At 37.1% G+C, this 21094-nt stretch overlaps 1 protein-coding gene across 5 annotated transcripts in view; it reads right to left on the reverse strand.

Moving 5' to 3' along the window:
• SPAG17 (sperm associated antigen 17) overlaps window positions 1-21094 on the reverse strand; it is a 234437-nt gene that overhangs the window by 53504 nt on the left and 159839 nt on the right. For all 5 annotated transcript variants that reach the window (XM_050748555.1, XM_050748550.1, XM_050748562.1 and 2 more), the window contains 5 exons: window positions 19310-19466; window positions 11654-11871; window positions 7541-7685; window positions 3445-3599; window positions 825-1013 (listed from right to left, as the gene is read on the reverse strand). In XM_050748555.1, coding sequence (XP_050604512.1) covers window positions 825-1013; window positions 3445-3599; window positions 7541-7685; window positions 11654-11871; window positions 19310-19466 — 864 coding nt within the window. The remainder of the gene's footprint in view (window positions 1-824; window positions 1014-3444; window positions 3600-7540; window positions 7686-11653; window positions 11872-19309; window positions 19467-21094) is intronic.

The raw sequence follows: 21094 nt of genomic DNA on the forward strand, positions 1-21094 counted from the left end.
AGCAAGGCTCCGTGGGCCATGGGACCCACCGAGCCAGGCATGGGAGAGAATCTCCTTGTCTGCCGGTTGCTAAGACCATTGGAAAAGCATAATATTTGGGCGAAGGTGTCCCGTTTTTACAGGTACAGTCTGTGAAGGCTTCCCTTGGCTAGGAAAGGGAAATCTCTTGACCCCTTGTGCTTCCCGGGTGAGGCGATGCCCTGCCCTGCTTCGTCTCGCCCTGTGTGGGCTGCACCCACTGTCCAACCAGTCTCAGTGAGATGAACCAGGTACTTCAGTTGGACATGCAGAAATCACCCGTCTTCTGCGTCGATCATGCTGGGAGCTGCAGACTGGAGCTGCTCCTATTCGGCCATCTTCAGGATTGTGTTCTTGATTTGGCACTGAGCTTGGATGTTGGTCCACTTCCCCACTTTCAACCGTACTATATCCTTCTTACCATGGACTCTGTGACTACTCAAAGAAACTTGCTTGCTGTCTTGTGTTTGCTCTGACTGCAACTTGGATAAGGACCATTGCCACATTCTTTATGTTGGCATTATTTTCAGATGTCTGCTACTGTTTCTTCCTTTCTGTTCTAATTATTCATTTAGCCTTAACATTTCTGTCCCACCAATTATTTGGCTTGCCATCCCACATGAAAGTACACTTAAGAATCAAAGGAAAAGTATTGACATTCATTACTGCTTGCCCAAAGTATTGGCAGTAAGTGGATAATTAATCCCAAGGCAACTAAGGTAAAAATCTACATGGAAGCTTTGTAGTGTGAAATATCTCAAAAGCAAAGCCACAGGCTCTCTCTCCACACCAAAAGTGCACTTTACCTGAAAAGTGTTTCCCTCAGGATCCAGAACCTCACAGATAACCTCTGAAGTATGTCTCATGATGTACCTGCCAGCTCTCGGCTGTTCACGCTTTTGAAAAGGATAGTATATGTTACTGCTTGATTCATGGCAGTACATAGCTGAACAATCCTTGTCAATATAAAGAGAGCCTGTGTTTGGAGGTAACACCTGAAAGGGTAACGGAAGGACACAAATTATTAAAATTTTCTAGCTTAATATGTGGGACTTGGAAAACCACTTTAGGAAAAAGAATATCCATAGATCCTAGTCACAAACTGTTTGCAGGAAGAAAACATTATCCAAGGGAGGACATAAGGTTTGGGAAGGGCTACTTGATAAGGAGGCAAACTGAATAGTTATGATATCATTTCTCCTGTGTCCTCACATCTTATCTGCTCACTTTAATATCTCTTCTAAGTAATTGTCCTATGCCCCCTTATTTCCAATATTTAATAAGCTGAGGTTAAATACATGTTTGGCCCTATTCATTCCATTCTAAATGTTTGGAGTTGTTTGTGATCTTGGACAAGAAGCATCTCTGAAAGGGTAAAAAAATGTGGGATAAGTGCTCTTAGAAACTCATCGCTCCTCTCTCCTCTGGTGGCTGACACAGTCCTTAAGTAATAGACTTCATGTAATGAATTCTGCTTCAAACAGATCTTTTTCTGAAACAGAATTTACATATCATAGATTTACCCTTTTAAAGTGTATAATTCAGTGGTTTTTAGTATATTCAAAAGTGTGTGAAGCCATTATCACTAATTCCACAACACTTTTATCATCCCCCAAAGGAACCCTGATCGTGTTAGAAATCATTCTGGATCACTAGGCCTTAGGCCCTGGCAACCACTAATCTTCTGTCTATGGATGAACCTATTCTAGATACTTCATTTAAATGGAAGCATGTACTCTGTGGCCTTTTGTGTCTGGCTTCTTTCAGTTAGCGTAATGTTTTCAAGGTTCACTCATGTTGTAGTACACAGTACTTTATTCCATTTTATGGATAAGTAATATTCCATTGTATGGCTATATCACATTTTCTTTATTCACTTATGAGTTGGCATGCATTTGGGTTGTTTTCAGTTTTGCTATTACTAAAAACGTTGCTGTAAATATTGTTTACAAGTTTTTGTGCAGATGTATGGTTTCTCTTGAATAGGAGTGGAATTTCTGGGTCACATGACAACTAAGTTTACCTTTTGAGGAAGTGTCAAGCTGTTTTCCAAAGTGACTATACCATTTTCCAAGTGACTTACCACTTTCCAAAGTGACTTACACCATCAGCAATTTACAAGGGTTCCAATTTCTCCATACCCTTGCTATCACTTGCCATTATCCGTCTTTTTAATTACAGTTTTCTAGTGGGTGTGAAGTGCAATCTCATTGCAGTTTGAGCTGTAGCTCCCTCATAACTAGTGATGTTGAGCACCTTTCCTTGGCTTATTTGCCATTTGTGTATCTTCTTTGGGGAAATTCAAATCCTTTGCTCATTTTGAGGTTGGTTATTGTCTTTTTATTGTTGAGTTGTGAGAGTTCTAAGTTGTAGGGTACTCTGTACCCAAGACCATTATCAGTTATATGATTTTCAAATAACATCTTCTATTCTGTAGTTTATCTTTTCACGTTCTTGGTGGTGTTCTTTGTTCTTTGAATCACAAACTTTTTTTTTTTTTTATTTTGGTAACACTTGTATGTTTGGTATCATATCTAAGAAACTATTGCCTAATCAAAAACATGAAAATTTATATCTATGTTTTCTTTCATCTCTCACTTCCAGCACCTTCCTTGCCCCATAATAATCTACACTGGATAAAGAGGGGGAAGGATAACATTGTCAGAAGAGATGAGAGGGACAAACTGACTTCAGCAACTTTCACAGTAACAAATATTTATCAGTGAGATCTTTGTCCATCATCTTCTAGCTTTTAGCTCTCAGTATCTAGTGACATTGTTTGCAACGTTTTTGCTGTAGTGTCCTTTCTCCAGCAAGTGAAAAGCTGAAGGCAAGTCCTTTTAAGGCTAAAGGAAGTGCAGGCTGACACTGGATGGTTGTGTTTAAAGGGGAAATGCAGAAAGGTAGGGAAAGGTGCTAACTGCTCCTCCTTGACCTTCCAAGGACAGAGCTTTGCTTCAGTTAGGAGAACTGCCCTCCCGGGACCACACACACCATGTGCTCCTCCTGTCCTGCTAGGACTTCGAGTAGAGTAGGGAGGACTGACTGGAGGTGGGAAAGATGGAGAGTGAGAATGAGGGTCGAGGTGGCAGGAGGTGAAGCTGGTCTGTTAGGCACAAGCCAAATCATCTAAGGGTTTCTAACACCCACAGTGCCTAGCACATAAGAAATCCTCAACAAACACATTTTGGTTTATAACCTTGGTCCAAAACTACCAAAGTTTTGCAAAACAAGCAGGGCAATGTTTTTCTGGCATGGGATGTAAAAAGGGATGAATAAATGAGTTTGGGAAGTATATTCTAAGATGTTAGTATTCTAAGAGAAAAGAAAGCAACAGCAATGTACATTGCAGGCATTTTAGAAGTGGGTTTTCTCAGCTAAACAGACACTCATCTTTGGTACTTCTCATTTTCCTTCTAGACCTACCTGGTATGTTCCCTGTGGCTTTGCAATAATAGTTGTTCCATCTCCAAAGGTGGCACAGCAGCTACTGTCCTCACAGTTGGTGATAACAGTGGCATAGCGTGAGCTTTCTACCCGCATACACTTCACCTGCCTGGTGACAGTCCGAGGACCTTCGGCTACAAGCAAATGCAAGGTAAGCAGATCTGATAGAGTGTAGACATTGCAAAACAGACCTCAGCCTATTGATTCTGCTGCTGTTTCCTGGCTGTCTGGATTCCCCATGGGAAAAACACAATTGTAAAGTCTAGAGCAAGTACTGAGAACTCCACAGGGTTGGAGTGAGGCCTGCTGTTCTTGTCAATTCAGAATAATTCCTCTGGAAAAAATCTTCTTACTTAATTTAGTATGCTGTCTTAATCTCACTATTTATTTGTAGGAGCTGAGAACATCTGATTTTTCAACTTGAAAAATTGAAAAGCATAAAATATAATTTAAGCACTCAGATATTCATCAATTAAAATTTATACTTTTTAATACATATGTAAAAGAAAAATCACAGATAAAATTGAAGTTTATCCTTATATCTGGGCTTATTTCTATCTTGAAATTCATTTTTACACTTTTATGTACACATATATCATGAACAATACATATGTGTGTGCTTTAAATGTATATAAGCTATATGTTACTCCATGTATTTATGTAATTACTGTACTATCATTCTACTCTTGCTTTTTTCATTTAACACAGTTTGAAGACCCCTGACCATCTTAATCTATATCTATCTATCTATACATATATGTGTGCATAGATATATTTATTTGTGTGTGTATGACTCCCTTTAACAGTCTCATAGTATTATTTTGTAGGAATGTACCACATTTTATTTTTCTATTCTGCCATTGATGGACATTTACATTTTCCCAATATTTCAATATTATACTCAATGCTGCAAGTCGCTCCTCTGTACTTGTTTCCTTATGCAAATGTGTATGAGTGTCCCTCTCTCTATAAGCAGAAATAAAGTTATTGCATCATAATATGATATGTGGGTGGGGTGGGGAGATGTAGGTCAAAGCATATAAAGTTACAATTATGTAAGATGAATAAGTATAAGAATGTAATGTATAGCATAAAAACTATAGTCAATAACATTGTATTGTATAATGACAATTTTCCAAGAGTGTAGATTTTAGGTGCTCATAACACACACACACACACACACACACACACACACACACAAGAAAACAGCTATATAAGGTAAGAGATATATTAATTTGCTTGACTTATTCCACTATGTATATAGATATCAAAATATCATGTTGTGCATCTTAAATATATCCAATAAAAAACACTGGCATTAAGGAAAGGGAACTCAGGGAATAACTTCTCATTAAAAATATTTCTTAAATTCAGGTTCGGAAGAGTGGAAGACTTTGAGTCTTAGAGTAGGTTCCTGTTAATTAGCAATTACAGTTTCCTTTTTTCTGATACCACCTTTCTGACAAAAGACATGCTCTGACTGAAAACCTATCTAAGGTCACCTATTTATGCAAATTAGATGCCTTGAGGATCAAAGGAAACATCTAAAGCTAGCACCTAGGACAGATGAATCATGGTTATTAGGTTTTAGTTGCCACCAATCAAAGACTATTACTCTCCATCAGCTAACTAGAGCTGTTATCACTCCTATCTCTGTTGAGATAATGATCACAATAAAAAGTCCTAATGCATCCTCATATTCATTGCAGTATTATTCACAGTAACCAAGATTTGGAATCAGTCCACATGTTCATCAATGGGTGAATAAATAAAGAAAATGTAGTAAATACAGACAAGAGAATATTATTCAGTGTTAAAAAAAAAAAAGAAATCTGTCATTTGCAACAATATGGATAAACCTGGAGGACATTATTTTAAGTAAAACAATCCAGGTACAGAAAGACAAACAGCACACTTATATGTAGACTCTAAAATAGTTGAACTCATACAAGTAGAGAGTAGAATGGTAGTTACCAGCCATCGGGGTGAGGAGTTGGGGAGATGTTGGTCAAAGGATATAAAATTTCAGTTATATAAGAGGAATAAATTAAAGAGATACACTGTATAACATGGTGACTATAGTAAATAAAATTAATCATATTTTGAAAATTTCTAGGAGAGTAGATTTTAAGTATTCTCACAACTAAAAATGATAAGTACAAAGAACAAAGCTGGAGGCAACTGTGCTACTCAACTTCAAACTATACTACAGGACTACAGTAACCAAAGTGGCATGGTACTGGTACCAAAGCAGCAAAACGGACACAGAGACCAACGGAACAGAATAGAGAGCCCAGAAATAAAGCCACACACCTACAATCAGCTGATCTTAAACAAATCAACAAAAACAAGCAATGAGGAAAGAACTCCCTATTCAATAAATGGTACTGAAATAAATGACTGGCCATATGCAGAAGATTGAAACTGCACCCCTTCCTTACATCATATAGAATAATTACCTAAAGATGAATTAAAGAATAAAATGTAAAACCCCAAATTATAAAAACTCTGAAAGACAACCTAGGCAATACCATTCTAGACATACGAACAGGCAAATATTTCATGACAAAGATACCAAAAGCAATTGCAACAAAAGCAAAAATTGACAAGTGAGATCTAATTAAAACAAAGAACTTCTGCACAGCAAAAGAAACTATCAACAGACTAAACTGACAACCTAGAGAATGGGAGAAAATATATACAAACTATGTATCTGACAAAGGTTTAACATCCAGCATCCATAAGGAACTTAAACAAATTAACAAGCAAAAAACCAAACAACCCCATTCAAAAGTGGGCAAAAGACACGAACAGTTTTCAAAAGAAGACATAAAGGTGGCTAAAAATCATATGAAGAAAAGCTCAACATCACTGAACATTAGAGAAATGCAAATCAAAACCACAATGACATACACTTTCACATCAGTCAGAATGGCAATTATTAAAAGGCCAAAAAGTAACAGATGCTGGCCAAGTTGCAGCAAAAAAAGGAATGCTTATACACTGCTGGTGGGAATTTAAATTAGTTCAGACACTGTGGAAGACACTGTGGTGATTCTTCAAAGACCTGAATACAGAAGTACTATTCAACCCAGTAATCCCATTACTGGGTATATACCTAAAGGAACATAAATCATTTAACCGTAGATACATATACACACGTATGTTCACTGTAGCACCATTCACAATAGCAAAGATATGGAATCAACCTAAATGCCCATCAATGGTAGAGTGGAGTAAGAAAATGGCATACATATACATCATGGAATACTATGCAGCCATAAAAATGAACACGATCACATCCTTTGCTGGAAAATGCTTGGAGCTGGAGGCCATTACCCTTAGCGAACTAACACAGGAAGAGAAAATCAAATACTGCTTCATCTTACTTATAAGTGGGAGCTAAATGATGAAAACACATGGACATATAGAGGGGAACAACAGATACTAGGGCTTACTGGAAGGTAGGAGGAGGGAGAGGATCAGAAAAAATAATTAATGGGTACTAGGTTTAATACCTGGGTGACAAAATAATCTGTACAGCAAACCCCGTTACATGAATTTACCTATATTACAAACCTGCACATGTACCCCTTAACTCAAAAGTTTTAAATAAATGAATACATAAATAAAACACACACACACACACACACACACACACACAGTGAGGTGTGTTGGAGAAACTTTTGGCTGCTGGGTGCTGCTGGTCAAAAAATATTTCTAAGAAAGTAGATTTTAAGTTTTCTCACAACTAAAAATAAGTATCTGAGGGTAATGAATATGTTAATTAGTTTGATTGAGTCATTTTGCAATGTATACATATTTCAACACATCATATTATTTATTTTATATATCTACATACAATATTTGTCAATTGAAAGAATAAAATTAAATTTTAAAAAGCAAACAGCAAAATAAGTAATGATGATAGTAATAATACTAAATCCTTATAGACCCTGCTTTGGACTGCATGGGTTTTCTTTAGTTGACTAACTTTACCAAAAAATTATTTTTCTTATGTGTATGTTCAGCAGTCAGTGAGGATTCTGTCTAACTTACGCTAAATAAAACGTACTTGTTTCTTGATCATCTGGCAGAATAATTTGATCTTCATAAACTTGATAAAAGGTTGTGATCCTGGTACCATCAGCATGATCCACTATCCGAGTCCCATCTTTCCTTTCAACTATGACAACTTTGTCTTCTCGAGTTGTCATAACCTGAACGTGAAAAGGCAGCACATAATCATTTGGCCACATGGTTAATCCCAAGTGTACTTATTTTTATCCATTGAATACAAAGAGGGCACCATCAAAGTCCTAGTTATTTCTTTATAAGCAAAAGTTTTATCTCATCTACCTGATCTAACCTTCACAACAATCTTGGCAGGTACCCTCATTTTATAGATGAGGAAATTTAGGCTTAAAGAAGTTGAGAAGCTTGCTGAAAGTCATGCAACAAGTAAGTATCAGGGCATATTTGAGGAAACACTTAACATTTGGACTGGGTTAACCCAGGTCTGTCTGGGAAAATGCCCACAGGCCCTGTTTCCTTGGAAACTATGGAATAATGATAAATGTGGCATATTGTGGCTGCCTTGTGCGCTGTGAAATCCCTGCTCTGCAGAACTTCCCCAGATGGGGTGAACTGCAAGATGGCCTGCAAGTGTCGTGCTAACGTCATCAGAGCAGTACTTGAAGATTGGTGGGGGACAGAGGTTGTAGCCTCTCTGTGTCAAGTTGACCTGCACATGTGTCTGCTGCTCAGTGCCTGTGCACGCCTGTGAGCTTGAGGGGTATGAGAAGTGGTGTGCGTGTGTTGTTGCTCCTGAGCTCTGCACTGGGTTGACCATGGCTCTGTTGTGTTTGCTTCACAGTTCAGCTTTTACTTCTGCCCGTTACTGCTTTCTCCCTCCTCCTTTCACATACATGTCTCTATTAAAATCTTGCACTCCGGACTTCACCTCAGCGTTTGCTTCTGGAAAGCTCAACCTGCAACTGCAGTACTGTAAATTGCATAATGCATATTGCAATCATTGGGCATTTTCTAAACTTATACTGTTCTAACTCTAAGGAACTTAATGTTTCACTGAAGGTCTGGATGGATGTGAGAGTGAGTTTGCTAGTTATTTTCTGACTCCAGAGTCTATGGCTATTGGGAGCAGGTGATTATCACCTTCTTAGCTCTTAATGGTAGGCGGCAATCACTAAGAGAGAAATGAATGCTGATCATTATTTTAGGTTCTTATCATTGGCACTTTCAGCCAGGAGCATATACTGAGAAATACTGCTGTGTAATGTGATGGTTGAGAGCATGAGCTCTGGGATTAAGCTGCCTGAGTTTGAATCCTGACTCCACAAATGGCTGGGTAGACTTAGGGATGTTGCTTAACCTGTTTGTTGTCTGGTTTACTCATCCGCAAAATGGAGCCAACACTAGTATCTTCTTGGAAATCTTATGTGGGTTAAATGAGATGATGCTGGTAAAGCGTGTCACACTTGGCCATGATGTTAGTAATTATTGATATCAGTTTTTTTTTTTTTTTTTGAGAGACGGAGTCTCGCTCTGTTGCCCAGGCTGGAGTGCAGTGGCCGGATCTCAGTTCACTGCAAGCTCCGCCTCCCAGGTTTACGCCATTCTCCTGCCTCAGCCTCCTGAGTAGCTGGGACTACAGGCGCCCGCCACCTCGCCCGGCTAGTTTTTTGTATTTTTTAGTAGAGACAGGGTTTCAGTGTGTTAGCCAGGATGGTCTCGATCTCCTGACCTCGTGATCCACCTGTCTCGGCCTCCCAAAGTGCTGGGATTACAGGCTTGAGCCACCGCACCCGGCCTGATATCAGTTTTTAATCTAGTAGAGATAGTTACATATTATGATTTAGAATTATTTAAACATTTCATAATGCCACATAAACAGTGACATTTTCTGGTCACTATAGGATAGGATAATCATTCTTAGTGGTGGCAATAACACAGTTACAAGGATATTTCTGAATGCCTGATAGTGCCAGGTCTGGTACTAATCTTCTCAACAGGTAATGACTATTATCTCCAGTTTATGAATAAGAAACCAGATGAGAAACTTGCCAAAAGTTATCCATCTAGTAAGGACTATGGCTAGGGCTTGAAATACAGGTCTGCCTCACCCCAAGGGCAGTGCTCACTCCTTTAGAATGTAATACTTCATGTCAGGGGTTATGAAAATACACACCCATTTTCAATTTTGTTTCATATGATCATGCCCGTTTCTTGAGATCTGGGACACAGTGTTGGGGTCTACATTCTGGCTCTACCATTTGCTGTGCGATCTTGGGCAAATTATTTAACCTCTGTGTAGCTTAGTTGCCTCATCTATAAAATGGAAACAATAGTAGTTTGTTGTGAGAATTGATTGAGTTAGTATATGGAAAATGCAGAGAACAGGGCCTAGTACACAGTGAGTGCTCAGTAAATATCACCATTATTGCTCTTATTCTGTTGTGCATTTGGTGTTTAATTCATGCTTGAATCCAGGTTCTTGGATGTTGGTTCATGCTTCCAAAATGGTGATGGAGATGAATGAGGGAAATTAAAAGTTAACAAAGAAATGTTAATCAAACTTGCTTATTAAGCCAAATAATCTAACTCAGGGGCCAAATTAAAGTGAGTTATTTGAAGGAACTAAAACAAACAAGAAAAAAACCCAGGAAACAAACAAACAAACAAAAATCCTTTCTGAGATCATATGTACCTTACAAAAAAAGGCAACTAGCAAACAAAGTCAGAGACTATAAAATTATTTCAGAAGTAGGCTGAAGAGGAAAAGATATTTGGTTAGATAATGTAATCCATCTCAATAGCATGCAGGCATTTTGCTTTTTACAGCAGCACCTGGTTTTAAACAAGGGTAGGAAGTTCAGACACCAGAGTTAAGGCACTTAGGAAACTGTTCATTGTGTTTAGATTCAGAGGGTGCTGCAAATCTCCATATAAGATGTTAGAGGAATAGCTAAGGAATGGAAAGAGCTCAGTGTTTGGTCACAAACAACTGGCTCTAATCTTGGCTTCAGCACTTTCTGAATATGTACTCTTGACCACATTACTTAACTTGCTAAGGTTCAATTTCCTCATCTGTGTAATATACATTTGGTGTGAGGGCTGAATGAGATAACGTGTATAAAGGCCCCCAAAGAAATCTTGGTACATAGAGGGCCAGGCGTGGTGGCTCATGCTTGTCATTCCAGCACTTTAGGAGGCTGAGGTGGGCCGATCACCTGAAGTCAGGAGTTGGAGGCTAGCCTGGCCAACATGGCAAAACCCTGTCTCTACTAAAAATACAAAAATTAGCCAGGCGTGGTGGCAGGTGCCTGTAATCCCAGCTATGCGGGAGGCTGAGGCAGGACAATTGCTTGAACTGGGAGGTGGAGGTTGCAGTGAGCCAATATCACACCATTGCACTCCAGCCTGGGTGATAAGGGCAAAACTCCATCTCAAAAACAAACAAAAAAAAGTCCTGGTACACAGAAACTGCTATTGTTCATTCCAGGAGTTTGGCTTTTTATATCATAAACAGAACCATTATGTTCTGTACCACTAATTTTTCATGTATTCTTATCCTATAAATAAAGTTTTTGTAAAGCTTCTCTACAGTTTTGGATTCTTGAGTTATTTAATGTGTGTCTTATCTCTTTCAATATACCGTAAGTTTTTCAAAATCAAAGGATCATGAACAAACTTCTCTCATCAACTGCAAGTGGACACAAATAAGTAGTAATGAGACACTCACTTCCAGAAGCCTCTCACTTCCAGAAGATAAGATATTTACACACATACATCCAGCATAAGGAAACACCCGACAACATCATTAATCACATATATCTTAAAAGTGGCATAGAGAACTCACGAACTGCCACTCACCTCAAAAATTAGCACTTTGTTCTGACGTGGTTGTGCCCACAACACACAAAAATAGTCGCTAATGATACTCTCCATTTGGCAAATATACCACAAGATGTTTTTAGATTTTGGAAAATGAATCCATCCATCCATCCATCCATCCATCCATCCATCCATCCATCTGTCCATCCACCCACTCACCCACTACTTAACAGACATTTATTGAAAAAATATTATCAGCTAGGCACTCTTTTGGGTGTTGTTTCAGAATTCTAAAGACTTAGAAAATTTTGCAATAAACAATAGTTTGTCATACCGTTCCATTGACAGGATCTGTGGCCTGAAAGGATAATAATGGGGCCAAGTCTGCTATTCTTTCTAATCCTTTGGTCCCAATCCGATTTCCTTCAGGTGTGGTTGTAAACCAAGTGCCTACGTGAACATCCACAGGAGTTACGGTTTGAACTGTCTCTGGAGGAGGGTCATGGATTTCACCCTTATGGGCAATTGATGACTGATTTTTGTGACTTTTTCCTGTGAAGTTCAAGTAAAATCAAACAACAACAATATAACTATAATATCAATTATATACATCATTCATTATGTTTTGATACAGTGAAAACTACCTCAGATACTGTGGTATAGACAATTCTAAGTGGTATTCATCAATCATATTATTTCTCAATAGGGAAAAGTATGAGGTTATGAGTAGCTTAGTTTTGGCACTCAAACCGTGGCTAAATTTCCACCACGTTTCCCTAGACATACACAAGCTTACACAACTCATTTCTAGGGCACAAAATATATTCTGGTCAACTTCTGTACTCTTTTGGGTCTTGTGTACTTCTCCCTGAGTCCCAGATTTTGGGTTTTGTATTCTGGTTTTTAAAGCCTACCTTTTCTCTCACTTATCTTCAGACTTTCAGCCTCTTTTTGACATATTGGACTATAACAGTTACTAAGTTTTTAACTCTTGATTCCCCTGACTTTGCTATTTGGTCAGTAATAACAGGAAACATCTTTCTTCAATCCTGGATCTGGGAAACCTCACCAGCCAGGCATATCCCTGGGGAGAGGAATTTGTGCAGTTTAATTAGTACATCAACAATTGTCTGATACATCCTCCTCTCCATCCTCTACCTCCCACTCATTGGGAACCGGAGGAGAGAACTGAAGACACCCTCATGGAACTCCTTGGCCAATATTTCAATGCTCTATCAGGGTAGACATACTCTATTTCCATGAATAATAAAGAGTAATCTGTAGATGAGACTTGACAGTGTTATCACATCTCAATGATGAGGTGAACTCAGGCCCAGAAACAAATTGCAAGTAATGATAGTAAAGGCATGTTAACTCTTGGAAGATTCTCTAGATTCAAACCATGAAATGTGCAGCAGAACATGCATCTCGACCTAACTAATAGGGACTCAACTAATGGGAAGAACCAAAGACAGATAAATCAGGTTGAGCCTTTTCATTGCCCTAAAATTTAATTTGGACATATTTATACTTCTGGAATATTGGTAGAGAGTGAAAATAGTATCGCTTTCAGAATAAAGAGAAGATCCTCTAGAAACAGTAGGAAATACTTTAGGAATTATCATTTTTTCTATATTCTCCGTTTTTCTCCTATTTCTGTCCCCTCTCCTTCTGTTCTTATTACTTTTTCTAATCAAAAATGGTGAGCTATGGAAAGGGCATTCCAACATAAGGAACATAAGAAATACACTGGGGTAAAGAATAGCATAGTATACACAGACCAATGTGACCAGATGATACATTTCAAGCAGATTTTGGATGAGAGAAGGGACTGAAGAGGTAGGCACTGATTCAATTGAGTGGTCTTTAGCAGTATGTTAGAGACCTTGGAATTTTTCCTATAGGTAATATTTAATAACTAAAGTGTTATAAGAGAGAAAGTGAGATACTTGGAAGATTAGTTACATGCTTTTGGCAGAAAGATACAAAATCGATACTAATAAAAGCAGGAAGAACAGTTAGAAGGTTTTAAAGTATTACAAATTCAAGTTGGCAGAAGAGATAAATGAGTACAATTTTGATACAAATGTATATCGGGGAACAAATTTGAATATGAAAGGATGAGGATGGCAGTGAAAGGATAAGAGAAAGAATCACATGCAGATCCTGAAATCTTAATCAACTATTGTTTTCCATTAAGTATTGGGTCAAAAAAGCAAACTGACCAAGGATCAGGTCAAAGGTGAGGAAGAAAATAAGCAGGGTTGGAGTTTCATTTTTAGCAACATCACAGACTAGATACCAATAATTCCACTGAAAAGAACCATAACTGCTAGAAAACATCTTTTAATCAATCTTCTTGAAAGTGACTCTGAGCTGGCAACTATAAGTAAGATCAGCACAAGTCATGGACTATGTAAAAGTAGGAAGCCAAAGAGGTACAAGGGCTCTGAAGTTGGATTTTGTCCACTGAGTTTTTGTCAAACTGGGTGATTCTGAGTATTTGTTTTCTTAGCATTGTGGAACTCAGGCAGAAATGAATGCCAGAACCTGCACAATCTGGATGGAAGGCTTGATATGAGGCCCTCAAATGACTACACTCTCAGACTAAGTGTGAATTATTAACAGAAATCACTCATGTCTTTTCCCACCCCACTCCAGAACTGTCAGAAAGCTTGCCTGTGTTCACACTTGGTGCTGAGCAGAGAAGACAAGAAAGTACTTAAGAGGCTGTATAACTACAAGTAGATCCTTACATAGGTTTGAAGTGAAAATTCACACCACTTGAGTGGCACCCTTAGAAATTCCTTAAATTAATAATTTAAAGTGATCCAAGACTGTTGGTTCCCCTATCAACTGCTAAAGTCCTTTCTGAAACCAAAGTCCTTTACAAAGAAATGCACTATTGGCTAGGCACAGTGGTTCACACCTACAATCTCAGCATTTTGGGAGGCCAAGGCAGGAGCCCAAGAGTTTGAGACTAGTCTGGCCAACATAGTGACACTTCATTGCTACAAAAAAAAAAAAAAAAAATAGCTGGGCATGGTGGTGCATACCTGCTGCATGGTGGTGCAAACCAACTTTTCAAGAGCAACATTGGAAGCAAGAGAATATAAAGGATATTGTCAATGTACTGAGAGAAAATATCTGTAAGCTAGAATTCTATACCTAGTGAAATGATATTTCAAGAATGAGGACAACATAAAGACATTTTTAGAAAATATTTGGTGTATAATAAACGGACTAAAACCTCTAAAGGCAAGTCCCAGCTACTCTAGAGGCTGAGATGGGAGGATTGCTTGAGCCCTGGAGGTTGAGGCTGCAGTGAGCTGTGATCATGCCACCGTACTCCAGCCTGGGTGACAGAGTGAGACCATGTCTCAAAAAAAAAATGCACTTTTATACCAGCCCAAGAATTTAGAATTAAAGCAATAAGAAAAAATTATCATCTCATAATCAAAAAGTACCAAGACACAATGAAACAAGGCAATTCAAGTGAAAGCCAGAAGAAGCAACAGAAAATGGAATTAGATCTACAATACTTTAGATATTGAAATGATCTGGCACAGCACATAAAATGCATACTTTATGTGATTCCAGAAATAAAAAGGGGCCAAAAACATGACTAAAGAGAAGACTGATTATAAAACGAAACAAAGAGAATTGTTAGATGTTAAAAAATGTAATAACTGAAATTTAAAAAATTAACATGCAGGTTTAGCAGGAGACAAAACACAGCTTAAAAGAGAACTGAAAGACCTAAAGTAATTGCTTAGAATGAAGCTCAGAGTACCCAAGCAATAGAAGTAAAAAAAAAAAAAAAGTTCAAGGCCTCTTAAATATGTTTAATTGGAATTCCAGAAGAAGAGAAGAAAAAGGAAATGGATCAGAAACAATACTTGAAGAGATAATTATTGAGAAATCTCTAGAATCAATGAAAAATACAAATTTATAGATTCAAGAAGCTCAATGTAAACCCACTTTGATAAATAAAAAGAAATCCATACCTAGTCAAATTATATTGAAATTGCAATTAAAAATCACAGGGAATATTTTAAAGGTAGTTAGATTATCCTCAAAGCAACAACAACTTAAATGATAGCCAACTTTTCAACAGCAACATTGGAAGTAAGAGAGTATAAAGGATATTTTCAATGTACTGAGCGAAAATATCTACAAGCTAGAATTCTATATCAAGTGAAATTATCTTTCAAGAATGGAGGACAACATAAAGACATTTTTGGAAACTATTTGATATACAATAAATGGACTGAAACCCTAGAGACAAATATTTTCAAATTGAATTATTAAAATATTCACCTGTTTGCTGCTTACAAGAGACACATTTAAACAAAAACCACAGAAGGTGAAATGTAAATGTGGAAAAAGTTATACCGGTTAGGTATTAAATAGTGGCTGGTGTAGCTATAATAAAACAAGCAAAATAGACATTAGGGTAAAAAGAATCCTAGAATAAAGAGTCATTGCAGGCCAGGAGCAGTGGCTCCCAGCACTCTGGGGGGCCAAGGCAAGCGGATCACTTTAGGTCAGGAGTTGAAGACTAGCCTGGCCAACATAGTGAAACCCTGTCTCTACTAAAAATACAAAACAAAACAAAACAAAAATTAGCCAGCTGTGATGGCACGTGCCTGTAATACCACTTGGGAGGCTGAGGCACGAGAACTGCTTGAATGTGGGAGGTGGAGGTTGCAGTGAGCTGAGGTTGCGCCACTGGCACTCCAGCCTGGGCAACAGAGTGACACTGCGTCTCAAGAAAAAAAAAAAACAAAAAAAAAGAAAGTCATTGCATAATGATGAAAGTTTAAATTAATGAAGATACAATAATTCTAAATGTATAAATATCTATCATATCCTTAAAATAAATAAAGAAAAATGACAGAACTATAAAAAAGACATTTATTTCACAAATAAAGAAATGATGATTAAATGATAAGGAACACAGCACCAAACAGACTATTCTATCTTTTCTTTAAACATCCTTTTGCTAAGTAAACTGATGTAGCACATTTAAAACACCTGTAAAAATATAGAATAGGGGTTGGCAAATTGTGGACTATGGACAAATAAGGCCTGCTGTCTGTTTTGTACAGTCTGTGAAGTAGTAATTCTTTTTACATTTCTAAATAACTAATAGAATCAAAAGAATAGTAATAATTTATAACATGAAAATTATATAAAATTCAAATTTAGTATATTTAGTGCACATAAAATTTTATTAGAACACAACAGACCCAGGCTTATCTAACAACGTATTGCCCATGGCTGTTTTTATGCTCCAATGGCAGAGTTGAGTAGTTGTGACAGTGACATATGGCCCACAAAGTCTAAAATATTTACTCTATGGCCTTTCACAGCATTGTTTGCTGGACTCAGATATAGATGTGTACATTAAAACTAACACATTTCATCAAATAAACATAAAGAGAACATTGTACCAAATAACAAGATACATGCTCTTTTCAAGCACAGACATTTAAAAAAACTTGACCATTTAAACACATTTTTAAATTGTTCATCAAAAATCAGTTATAAGAACAGATAGAAGCACCACATAGGCTTCAAATCCAGAAGTAAGTTTAAATAATTCAAGAGTCAAATAAAAAGCTATAGTGGAAATAAGTAGTTAAGATTGAAAAATAAGAAAAATACTACATATTTCTTGTGAGATGGGATACACTCCTGGAATGACAAGTAAAGACCAGGGAAAACCTACCCCTCCCTAAGAACTATGAGAATGTTTTTAAAAAGAATCAAAATAAACTTTTTCAGAACTTTGAAAATTAACCAAAGAATTGTAACAATCTGAGGATTTGATAAAATATTATCTATAGTATTTCATTTAATTAATGCAATATCAATTAAATTAATATCAATTAAACTGTGATAAAAATGAGCTATCAAGCCACAAAAAGACAGGGAGGAATCTTAAATGCATATTACTAAGTGAAAGAACCTGGTCTAGAAAGCCTACCTAAGGTATGATTCTAATCATATGACATTCTGGAAAAGGCAAAACTATACAGACAATAAAAAGGGCAGTGGTTCCCAGGAGTTTGGTGGGGTAGGGTGTGCGTGGTTCAGGATGGGTGGAATAAGAAAGGTGAATAGGTGAAGAGGGAATTTTAGGGTGGCAAAATTATTCTGTATGATACATGAGATTTAGTATGTACAATACCAAGGGTGAACCCGAATGTAAACTATGGGCTTTAGTCAATAATAATGTAAGATTGGTTCATCAGTTGTAACAAATATACAACACTAAAGCAAGATGTTAATAACTGGGGAAACTGTGAGCAGAGTAAACAGGAACTCTGTGTACTTTCCACTCAATTTTTCTGTAAACCTAAAACTGCTCTAAAAATAGCCTATTAATTTAAAAAGTGATTGCATCGTCTTGGATGGAAGGGCTATGAAGAAAATCTGGGGCACACTGTGCTAGAAGCAGAAGTTCTCCAGAACCAGGGTAGGCTCTTAGAAAAGCGGCTACACAAACTACTCTTATATCAAGTCCTCTGTATCCACCAAAGATGGAACCCTTGAGCCGAGAAGTTTGGAAAGCTACCTGGATACTTCTCTAACCAGCAACCTTCTGCTACTACTGAAGGAAAATCTGTTTTACTAAATATTGAGTAATTAAAAAGTAATCCAGTTGCTTCCATACAATATTTCTGGGTACTGTGGTGAGATGTGTGAAACTGATAAAAAAGGATTAAATCTAGGTTTCTAGATTTAAATCTAGATCATTAAAGGCATATTGAGAAATCGAGAAAAGTTTGTAAGGCAGGAGAGGCAGTGTAATTTAGGGGTTAGGGACCCAGACTCAAATCCCAGCTCTACCACTTGCTAGCTAAGAGACCTCGAGGAAATTACTTAACCTCTCTCCCTCAATTTTCTGGTTTGTAAATTGGGGATTATTAAAATATGTACCTCACAGAGGGTTAGCTGATTTAATATTTGAAACACCAGATTTTTTTTCCTGTTACACAAATATGCACCTTCTATATAAAAATATATCTTACAAATTCATATGAAAATGAAGACCATCACAATGGTAAACCAAGAAAAGATGTGAATAGGAAATTCATAAAATGAAAAAAAATAACAAACAAACAGTAAACATCTTTAGATGTTTAACCTCACCAGTAATTAAAGAAATGCAAATCAACACAATAAGATGCATTGATTATCATGCTGAATAAGATTAAAAGAATGACAATATCTGGCATTGGTGAGGGTATGAGGAAGCAGACATTTTCCTGTGGTTGTGGTAGGGGTATAAATTGAAAACACTTCTCAGGACAGCAGTCTTGCAATTTAGATTATGGCAGACCCTGTTCATTGCTTATCCAAGTATTGTTCACCTTCTTTTTTCCCTACTAGTAGTGCTGTCTCCTGAGACAGAGGCAAAAAATGTCAGATACTTGTTTTTCTAACCTTGGTCCCCAGCCAGGTCTAATCAATGACATCAAGACAGGTCTGCTGGGGTGAGACGTGGAGTTCTGGAACTCCTTTTCCTTCCTGATGAACAGAGACATTTGAAGAAAGCTCTTGCATTTGCCCTCTTTTCTTGGAAGTTGCTGAATGAGGACCTCATGCCTAGAGTTGATATACCTTCTTGCAATTATGAGGAAAAGTTCAAGAGAATCACAGAGATGCCTACTCATAATCCTGACATCATCAATCTGCCCAATCAACCCTAAAACTGCAGCTTAGGCATTATACCTGATGTGTAAGAATGTGTAACAACATATGAAACTGTTAATTATTTATTACTAAGAGAAAAGCAGTTCATGAAACAGTACGTAACTCTGTGATAGCAAGAATTCATTTATATGTATATATGTATAAGAATATATAAGAATATATTCATAGAAAAGGTTACAAGTATAATAATAATAATATTGAACACTTACTAAGCCCTTGAAGACTTTAGTAAATCCATTATAAACTGAGAGGCTTCAGTTGTTACCTTTCTTTGTGTTGGTAATCTCAGACGGTATCGTTTCTGATTTCTGCTGAGAAATGGAGTCCATCAAATCTCCACTGTGAGGGGTTGCTGGCATTTCAGGAGGACAAATAAGACCTGAATTGGGACTACTGCTCACAGCACCATCTGCAAAGAGAATCTGAAGAAAGAACAAAAGTTTCCAGCATTCTCAGAAGCAAGGGAGACGTTGTTTAACAATAAACACTGTGTGTCAAATGGAAATAGGTTCAACATGATCCACAGAAGAAGCGCTGTTTGCAGACCTCCAGACCCAGCAACACAAAGCAGATTATAGAAAGGTAGATCTGGAGTTCAGAGACAATAGCCTAGTTACCACCACAATAATATTATTTTATATTTTCTATTTACCTTTTATTTTATTTCTTTTCTTTTCTTTTTATTTCCATCTTTTCTTGGATTGATTTGAGTTTTATTTTTTCCATTCTTCACCTTTCCCCTTTGCGATTGGGAAATTATAAACTCTATTTCAATTTTTCTAATGACTGTTTTTAAAATTTTATCACATATTTAAATTTGTAGTTTCTATTAATATCTATCTAGTATGTACAGTGTCTCTAGGTACCATAGATTTGTCTACCTGATATCGGTACCTAGACACTCCCAACAAACGTGACAAGGACTAAGGTCAGTGTTGCTGATGAGAAGTCAAATATCTATCTGGTTTTTATTCTTGTGTAGGTAACTTGTTTCCTTCAGGAAACTTTTGGGATTGTCTATCCGTGCAGTCCTAAAATTGCATGACGGCATATTTAGATAATCCTTTAAAGACAATTAATATCAGTTCTGATTGTCATTCGGTTGCCCTGTTTAATCTGAAGTATTCTTTTTAAGCTCTGTGAAAATTTCTTATGTCATGTCTTTGATTCTTTTCTCCCTTCATTCTTACTATTTTCTTCTTCTGGAAATTATATTATATGGACCCTTTTTCCACATCTCTCAGCTTTTCTCTCCCTCATAATCTACCCCCTCCCGTTTTTGATCATTCACAATTATTTCTAATTTCTAAGAACTCTTGATATTTTTCCTTAGCTACTTTAAAAAAAGTTGTTATGTTGTGAACTGTTAACCTCTCAAGTCTGCCTATATTACTTTTACCCACTTTTAAATTTTTAAAGTATTTAATTTCAGGTGCTATTTCTTTCAGTTACTGAATTATGTACTTGACTTTTATGGGATTGGTTTCTTTCCAAGATTTATGATTCTTGAGTGCACGGTCATCTTTCTCATTGAGAATCCCTTTTACTTCTTGGTGGTACAGTGTCTGCTCACAGGAGCTCCTGTTTTGTGATCACTGGGGAAGGAAAGAGCAGGGATATGGGTTCTGATTGTTAAGGTTTCTCGTTCCCATCCTCCAGGTGACAGTGAGTTACCTGGGGAACTACCCTCATTTTCTGAGCCCAGAGCTCCATGTGCAAATATTTGTGTTAGAACTCCCATTTTGACTATTAGTTTTGCTGCATGTTCTCCTCTTGTGTATGTTTTAACTTTGTGTGTGCATATTTCTCCATCAGTTTGATAGCATCTGATCTGCATTTTAAAAGAAATTCTCCAAATCTTCTGATCTATTATTGATAACATGCTTTGTTGTTCTCCAGTACCACTATGAATTCATTATTTAAATGTTAAAAACTAGTTTAAGATACCTTGAGAGGGAGAAAAGGAAAAAACTGTGTTCAGTTTGCAATCTTAGATCATGCAGAGAAATGACAAGTTTATTCATATCTTGCTCTGCATAGTGATTTTTTA

This window comes from Macaca thibetana, chromosome 1 (genome assembly GCF_024542745.1).
Source record: "Macaca thibetana thibetana isolate TM-01 chromosome 1, ASM2454274v1, whole genome shotgun sequence".
Taxonomy (NCBI): Eukaryota; Metazoa; Chordata; class Mammalia; order Primates; family Cercopithecidae; genus Macaca; species Macaca thibetana.